Source organism: Lygodium microphyllum, chromosome 28 (genome assembly GCF_053477565.2).
Source record: "Lygodium microphyllum isolate KBCC chromosome 28, Lygodium_microphyllum_v1.1.10, whole genome shotgun sequence".
In the NCBI taxonomy this organism is placed as follows: domain Eukaryota; kingdom Viridiplantae; phylum Streptophyta; class Polypodiopsida; order Schizaeales; family Lygodiaceae; genus Lygodium; species Lygodium microphyllum.
This window is the reverse complement of record NC_141162.1, coordinates 69,943,404-69,952,475: the sequence shown is the minus strand read 5'-3', so window position 1 is coordinate 69,952,475 and position 9,072 is coordinate 69,943,404. Positions and strand designations below refer to the sequence as shown.

The 9,072-nt window shown below is 41.5% G+C and overlaps 1 protein-coding gene across 5 annotated transcripts in view; it reads left to right on the top strand.

Moving 5' to 3' along the window:
- Positions 1-480: 480 nt before the first annotated feature.
- The window catches only part of LOC148011578 (NOL1/NOP2/sun family protein), a 251,201-nt gene continuing 242,609 nt past the window's right edge, over positions 481-9,072 (top strand). The window contains exons 1-2 of one of the 5 annotated variants that reach the window (XM_087670921.1): positions 486-631; positions 722-897. In XM_087670921.1, the coding sequence (XP_087527047.1) occupies positions 755-897 (143 nt within the window). In that variant the 5' untranslated portion in view covers positions 486-631; positions 722-754. Of the gene's footprint in view, positions 902-9,072 lie in introns of all 5 variants that reach the window. The other 4 variants (XM_087670922.1, XM_087670920.1, XM_087670923.1 and 1 more) reach the window with 4 other exon arrangements.

The window sequence follows — 9,072 nt, the reverse complement described above, 5'->3', positions numbered from 1 at the left end:
GGAACTTGGGTGGATAGCTAGGTCTGACATCACCTATGTAATAAGTTTAAGCAGCATTCTTGCCTTGACCTAGGCCAAGACTACGTTTGGCATGAGAGACGAAGGAGATGTTCTCATGAAGGGGCTTCTTGGAAATCATGTCCCAAATGCTTTTCACCAAAAAATAAAAACCCTCTAGCTCAATTGGAGTGGTTTTTGATTTTTTGGTGAAACACCCTTGCCCCTTTGAGCATACAACTTGACTAGGCCCTCACTAGGAAACCACATTTTTTTGTATATTTCAACATATAGGGTTTCAAGCCTACCTCTAATGTGAATAAAAGAGTCCTTGGAAACCACAAACCACTCAAAGAAGAACCCTCTCACAACAACAGCTCCAAAGATACAAGATGGCGTGATACACGTTTTTGTTCCAAATTTGATGACTACATTGGATGCTTGAGCTGGCCGTCACCTTAGTTTAAAAAGGGTTCAGGCGTGAGTCCATGTGTTTGTGCATTACGTTGACCGTACAGATTTGTGTGCCCGAAAAACATGGTGCAATTTGGGCCGTTTGCTTGACAGTGCGCCCTGGTGTTTCCTGATTTGTATGTGTAATAGAGATGAAGCGTAGCGCTGGTTCCGTGTCCAGGTGACTGTATTATCATCTCGTTCTCGGCGGTTGACGGACGTTCGGAACTCTGTTGACGACTACGGCCATTGATCTAACCTTTCACTTCAGTGTTGAAGGTATGCTTACAGCGTGGACGGTTTAATGGCAGAGAATGGCAAGATGATAGACGAGGCCAATACCGTACCTGGCTATCGGCCAAAGCTGCAGTTCGATCCCGAGGTTGAAAATTACTTCAGCAAAGTCTTCGGTCCAGAGCACTTCAAAGGAATTTGCAGAGCGCTTACGTCAGTATGCATTTCCTCATTGTTGTTTATTTCTTGGTGTTGACAATGGCATCCCTGACAGGCTTTTCTTCCTATACATTGGTAATAAGTAATATTCCTCCTTCTCGGAGAGTTCTCCATTATGACGCATTGCCATGTCGTGCATACAACTATCCCAAAACACCTTAGCTGCTAAAATGCGGGTGAGTGGAGCTGCGAGAACCGAGCCGGCAGTTGAAATTGTATATAGTTTGGGACGGCTGACCAGCAATGCCGGGACGAAAGGTTGAGGACTGAATTTATGGCAAATGCACTGTCAAAATTCACTTTGCTTTGGAAGGCTCTTGACATACTCACGTATTCACTTGCTTGCAGCTGTTTGGAAAGAATGCACCTGTGGTCAGCTGCTGTGGTTAGCTGTAGTATACTTCCTCGTGAAGGCTTTGTGTGGCTCTTTATGAAAATGATGGTTGGCTGAATTTTTAGTCAATAAAATAGGAGCTCAGAAATAGTATGAAGTCGAAGGGCTTAAATAGTGGATGCAAACCAAGAGTCTTGTGTTTTTGAGCTTTGGATGCATGGTTTTAGATCTGGCTTGTGAAGCATATTGTGCTAGATGACCTACTGTCTAGCATATGGTGCATGGATATAATCATGCTTGGATTCAGCTAAGGTTAAATATAAGCTTGTATAGAGGACTAGGTCTATTTCTAGCTGAATGTTGTACAGCATCTTTGAGAGGATATGGAGACATGGTAATTTGTGTGTTTATGTTTGCTTGAGCTTTGGATGAGGCATCTCCATGATATAAATCTATTGGAGTTTGGAGATTGTTTAGCTCTCATGGATAGCTCATTATTATCCCGCTTTATGGAGCTTTCCTTGTCTAGCTATGGGGTCAAATGTTACCATTAGTTTCATTAATGAAATCTTCACGAGGAGTATGGTAAGGCCCTTGCTATCAAAAGAAGACGTACCAACGAGACAATAGGGTTTGCAGGGAGGAATACGGAGTGAACTTGGCAAACATGGAGAAAAGAAGGAAAGAGAGAATAAACTCTGATGAATGGAACGATGAAGATTTGAATCATGGAGTGAAAGTGATACAAGGGAAGAAGGGTGCCATAGCACAAGGAAGATGATGAAGACAGCCACGAACCACGAACCATGAACCGCAATGTCCTCTTGAAGGGGTGTGAGGGTAGTGGAGGGGTTGGAGAGAAGAGGTGACGGATTGAATGAATCAGCTGTAAGAAATGAATGAGAGAGTGGCCTATAAATAGGCACAGCCAGTCTAGGATGGCGCCCCTTTTTGGGGCTGCAAACCCTAAACACAAAATGCAGAAACACAAAACGCAAACTGCGGGTGAAGGGTTTCTCAACACTTGTGACATTTGGCTATAAGTGGATGGCCTTGTGATCATTTGATGGCTAGATTGCATGCTCATGTAATTGCTTATATGTTGATGCCATTGGTGCTTGTTTAGGGGTGCCTTACTGTTGGGATAAAGGCCTGATTTAACCCCTGTGTATAGTACGCACACATTGTATATGTGAATGCATCCTTACGTGCCCTAAGTATAAATACATTTTATTCTTTGTGTACCAACACATTGTTGGTACACTCTTATCGAATTGTACTTGACTCTGCTTTCTCACTCACTCTCTTCAACTGTCATGCTCTCATGCTCACTCCTCCTTGAACTTTCGTCACTTTGCAGCTGAGCGTTACAACAACTGGTATCAGAGTTGTAGGTTCTACATGTTTCTTGAGACCAAGGGCAGTTGACAGTGCAAGCAGCTCACAAATAGGTTGTCGTAACGACAGGGCAGTGGGCACGAACCAAGACCAGAGGTGGCAAGTGCTACACGTGTGGCGAACAGTGTGACGGTGTGCAACGGGAGGCGACGGCTGCATGTGGGATGACGACCAGCGTGATACATGTAACTGGACAGCGACCAGCGTGACGGGCGTCAGCAGGTTTCAACCTAATGCGACGTGGATGTTAGATGTGCCTGACATAGGGGTCAACGGACTTGCTATCCCAATTTCTTTTTTTCAAAATCATTAAATTCTTTTTGAAACTCCTTTCTCTAATCGGGGGTTCATGCGTGAAAGCACAGTTGTCAATTCTGTGCAAAATCGAGCTTGAAAAATTGGGGCTTCTCCTAGATTTGACATTGCTTATGCCGGTCAATGATTTTGAAGTCAGAAATTGCAGACATTGTGTGTGGTGACGTCAATTAATTTGGGAATTTTGCCAAATTAGTCAGAATTTTACTTCTTTGAGCAAAATTTCTTGACATTGGATCCCGAAAATTTAGGGGTTTTCATGTATTGGCAAAATTTTGCTTAGCTAGGTGAGATTGGCTAACATTTATGCAATTTTGGACTTGAAATTTTAGGGATTTGCGTAGAATTTGGTAAATTTTTTCATTTTTCCCATATGGTGGCTGGTTCATATACAAACAGCAAAGATTTATTCCTGGTTGAGAAAGAACAGCAGTGTATTTTGTTGGTTCATCTTGTGCTTTTGCAGTTTAGTGCATTTACTCTTGTGTTCGTGATAAAATGGCTGCAACTTCTTCTAGTTCAGACATGAAGAGTTTGATGGAAATCAAACGGTTTGATGGTCATGGCTTTGACCTTTGGAAAGATTGCATGCAGGGCATTTTGTTTCTAAAGGATTGTGAGGATGCTTTGCAGGAAGATAAATCTGCACTTGTCTGATGCAGATTGGTCCAGAATAAATAAAAAGACTATGGCTTATATAAAGATGGGTGTCATTGATGAGATCTTGATAGACATTAAGGGTTTAGATACAGGTTATGCAATATGGGAGAAGCTGAAAACTACCTATGAGATCACCACACCTATTAATCAGGTGCATTTAATACGCAAGTTGATGAATATGTGACTGGATAAGTCAAAGCTTGCAGCTGAGCACTTGAGTGCATTTCCAGGTGACACTGCCTGACTCTTGGGAGACCTTGGTGGTTTCACTCAGCAATAATCCCAATCTCTCATATGATGGGGTGAGGGGTTCTATCTTGAATGAAGAAATTAGACATATGTCTAGTGGCGAAGGCAGCAACTCAGCTTATAATGTAAGAGGCAGGGCTGAAAAGAAAAATGCAAATGCAGGACAGAGAAACAGGAGGAAGAGCAAAGGAAAGGAAAAGAGTGACATTACTTGCTATCATTGTGGGGGTGTTATTGATGGCATCTTGATAGACATTAAGGGTGTAGATACAGGTTATGCAATATGGGAGTAGCTGAAAACTACCTATGAGATCACCACACCTGTTAATCAGGTGTATTTAATGCGCAAGTTGGTGAATATATGACTGGATGAGTCAAAGCCTGCAGCTGAGCACTTGAGTGCATTTATAGGGATTCTAAATCAGCTCAAAGATGCAAATTTGGACTTTGATGATAAGTTGAGGGCGATCTTTTTGATCGTGACACTGCCTCACTCTTGGGAGACCTTGGTGGTTTCACTCAGCAATAACCCCAATCTCTCATATGATGGGGTGAGGGGTTCTATCTTGAATGAAGAAATTAGACATGTCTAGTGGAGAAGGCAGCAACTCAGCTTATAATGTAAGAGGTAGGGTTGAAAAGAAAAATGCAAATGCAGGACAGAGAAACATGAGCAAGAGCAAAGGAAAGGAAAAGAGTGACATTGCTTGCTATCATTGTGGGGGTGTCACTGATGACATCTTGACAGACATTAAGGGTTTAGATACAAGTTATGCAATATGGGAGAAGCTGAAAACTACCTATGAGATCACCACACCTATTAATTAGGTGCATTTAATGCGCAAGTTGGTGAATATGTGTCTGGATGAGTCAAAGCCTGCAGCTGAGCACTTGAGTGTATTTACAGGAATTCTAAATCAGCTCAAAGATGCAAATTTGGACTTTGATGATAAGTTGAGGGCGATCTTTTTGATCATGACACTGCCTGACTCTTGGGAGGCCTTGGTGGTTTCACTTAGCAATAATCCCAATCTCTCATATAATGGGGTGAGGGGTTATATCTTGAATGAAGAAATTAGACATATGTCTAGTGGAGAAGGCAACAACTCAGCTTATAATGTAAGAGGCAGGGCTGAAAAGAAAAATGTAAATGCAGGACAGAGAAACATGAGCAAGAGCAAAGGAAAGGAAAAGAGTGACATTACTTGCTATCATTGTGGTTGGAAGGGCCATAAGAAACCTGATTGTAGGTATTACAAGAAGGAACAAGAGAGATAAAAATGCAGGAGATAAAAAGAAGGAAGATAAGACATGCATTTGAGATAGCCAAAGGCAAAGAAAAGGCAAATGTGGCCTCTAGTGTGGTCATAGAGGAGCTTTCAGATATAGAGGCTGATGTATTATGTGCAGTTGATTATGATGCCCTTGTATGTCACATGCAGGATATGCAGATTACCAAGGCTAATGTGATTGATGCACTTTTGTCAGTTGATGATGGTGTCACTCAGACTTGGATTGTAGACTCTGGTGCCTCTTTCCATGTAACTTCTTGCTTGGAGTGTTTTGCTATGTTCAATGCAGGCAACTATGGAAAGGTGTATCTTGGAAATAACCATGCTTGCAGCATTGATGGGATTGGCACTGCACACTTGTCTTTAGACAATGGTCAAGAGCTTGTGTTAAAAGATGTCAAATACATGCCTTGCATTAAAAAGAGATTACTATCGGTTGGTCAGCTTGACTTGCATGGCTACTCCGCACTATTTGGTGGTGGTTTGTGGAAAGTGAAACAAGGTTCCATGCTGATTGCAAAAGGAACCAAGAAAGGCACTTTGTATTGTTTGCATTGTAAAGCCTTGAATGGCTAGTTTCTTGCAGTTGCTGAAATTTGCAGGCACTTGGAGTTATGGCATAAGAGATTAGGCTATATGAGCCAAAAAGGACTTGATGTCCTTATCTCTCTGAAGAGGGTTGATGGAAAAGGCTCTAAACTTGATTTTTGTAATGAGTGTCAGTTTGGAAAGCAAATAAAAAATTCCTTTTACTTTGGTGTCTCTTGTAAGTCAAATGTCTTGGACTTAGTGCATTTTGATGTACGTAGTATGCCTGTGAAATTGTTGGGTGATGCTGCATATTTTGTCTCCTTTATTGATGATTGTTCCAAGAAGATTTGGGTATACTTGCTGAAAAAGAAAAGTGAAGTGTTTGCTGTTTTTAGAACTTTTCATGCATTTGTGACCACTTAGACAGGTAGAAAGTTGAAATGTTTGAGAATTGATAATGGGGGTGAGTTCACATCGACTGAATTCAAGTCCTTTTGTGACTTGCATGGTATTAAGAGGGAGCTTACAACCCCTAACAGCGCTTCTTCAAATGGGGTGGCTGAAATATATAATAGGACTTTATGTGAAAGAGTGCGGTGCATGTTGTCCACTCCTAATCTCCCTCATGAATTTTGGGGAGAGGCACTCAAAACCGTGGTTCATATTTGCAAACGCTCTCCAAACAGGTCCTTAATAATGGCACCCCTGAGGAGGTTTGGTCTGGCAAATCGACCTCACATGACCATTTACGCATATTTGGCTGTGATGCTTTTGTGCATGTTAGGGATGAGCTGAGGAACAAACTTGACGAAAAATCCACCAAAGGCATTTTCATGGGCTATGGTGATGAGGGTAAATTTGGCTACAGAGTGTGGTTACCTTAATCCAAGAAAATTATTCGCAGCCATAATGTTGTGTTTAATGAGGCAAAATTGCTGAAAAATACTTTAGCCTCTAATGAAGATATGAAAAAGGTGAAATTTCAGAGTTTGCAGCCACCTATTACTTTAGAAAATGAGCCTCATGGTGCTGTACCACAGGGTGAAATTGATGATCAACGGATTATTTTTGAGCCAGATGATGATGGACAAAAAATAAGAGCACAAGGAGGTCACGGACAGCAAGATAGGCTTGCTGATTATGGAAATGCAGATGCTCGTAATGAAAATGAAGGTGCTGTACAGCATGAACAGCATGTTGAAAATGGCTTATAGCAGCCAATAAATGTTGAAAATAATATACCTCCAGATGTAGACCCAATTTCTGAAAATGTTGATAATTGGGTACGCAGGTCTACACACGTAAAAAGGCAACCACATAGGTTTGACCCCTTGCATAATGTGATGCTTATAGATGAGGGTGAGCCTCTTACATACAAAGAGGCCAAGTCATGTGAGTTCAGTAGTAAGTGGGAGCTAGCTATGCAGGAAGAGATTAAATCTCTATATGCAAGTGATATTTGGGATCTTGTGTCTCTGCCCAAGGGAAGGAAGCCACTTCCAAACAAATGGGTGTACAAAGTAAAGACAATTGATGGGAAACCCAAGTACAAGGCAAGGCTAGTTGCCAAAGGGTATGCACAAAAGGAAGGGATTGGCTTCCAAGTGGTTTTTTCACTTGTTGTGAAGATGACCACTCTACATGTGCTTTTTGCTCTCACTGCTGTATTGGACTTAGAGTTGTATCAAATGGATGTAAAGACAGCTTTCTTGCGTGGTGACATTGATGAGGAAATCTACATGAAATAGCCGGAGGGCTTTGTAGTTCCTAGAAAAGAGAAGATGGTGTGTAAGCTAAAACGCAGCCTGTACGGGCTGAAGCAAGCACCATGGCAGTGGTACAAAAAGTTTCAGACTTTTATGCTATCTCATGATTTTACACGCAGCCATGCAAATCATTGCTTGCACATGAAAAATGATACAGATGGCAGCCCCATCATACTTGTTTTGTATGCAGATGATATGTTGCTAGCTGGGAAAAGAAAGACTAGCTTGGATGCTCTAAAAAATAAGCTGAAATCAGCCTTTTCCATGAAAGATGTGGGGAATGCAAAGCATATTTTGGGCATGAGGATTCGCAGAGATGGAACACAGAAATTGTTGTTTTTATCTCAAGAAAAGTACATTGAAAAGGTACTAGACAGATTTAACATGGCTGAAGCTAAGCCTTTTGGGATACCCTTACCTCCTTATCTTAAGCTTAGGAAAGCCAACAGCCCAAAAAATGACGTGGAAGCAAATGCTATGAAAGGAGTCCCTTATGCATAAACTTGTGGCTCTCTTATGTATGCTATGGTTGCTACTCGTCCAGACATTACTCATGCAGTGGGAGTTGTTAGTAGGTTTATGTCAAATCTTGGTAAAACACATTGGGAGGTTGCCAAGTGTATTCTTCGATACCTAAAGGGTACACAAAGAAAGTGTATTTGCGATGGGCAGGGTGCACTTAGTTTGCAAGGTTATTGTGATGCAGACATGGCAGGTGACTTGGACACTCGTAGGTCCACGAGCGGGTATGTCTTTACAGTTGCTGGTGGGGCTGTTTCTTGGTGCTCCAGATTACAGAACATCGTTGTACTTAGTACCAGTGAAGCTAAATACATATCAGCTATTGAAGCTTCTAGGGAAGCTATATGGTTTAGTAGACTTGCAGAGGATCTCAGTATGTCTATGGGTACTGTAGTTTTGGGATGTGATAGCCAGAGTGTTGTGTATCTTGCTAAGAATGCCATGTATCATTCATGCACAAAGCATATAGATGTGTGATATCACTTCATCAGACAGATTCTTGAAGATGGTCAAATCACATTGACCAAGATCAAAACACAAGACAACTCTGTAGATGTTCTCACTAAAAGTCTAAGCAAAGCTCAGCATGAGCATTGCATACAACTAGTGGGAGCTAGAGGTTCGCATTGGACCTTTAAGTGGAAGGTTGTTGGGATAAAGGCCCGATTTAACCCGCGTGTATAGTACAGGCACATTGTATATGTAAATGCACCCTTACGTGCCCTACGTATAAATACATTTTATTCTTTGTGTACCAATACATTGTTGGTATACTTTTATCGAATTGTACTTGACTCTGCTCTCTCACTCTCTCTTCAGCTGTCATGCTCTCATGCTGACGACTCCTCAAACTTCTGTCACTCTACAGCTGAGCATTACAACACCTTACTATCATGTCAATGGCCTTCTACTTGAACTTTTGCATTGGCTATGACTCTTGCAGCTGGCTTCTTCACCACTGCTTACTTGTGTTTACTTGCGTTTCATTGTATCACATAGGTTGATTGTCTGGAGATTCTTATACTTATTCATTATACATTGATCATATTCTATTTATTTGAGCTTTAATTTGCTTGATGAAATATTTCTTTTTGGGACTGTT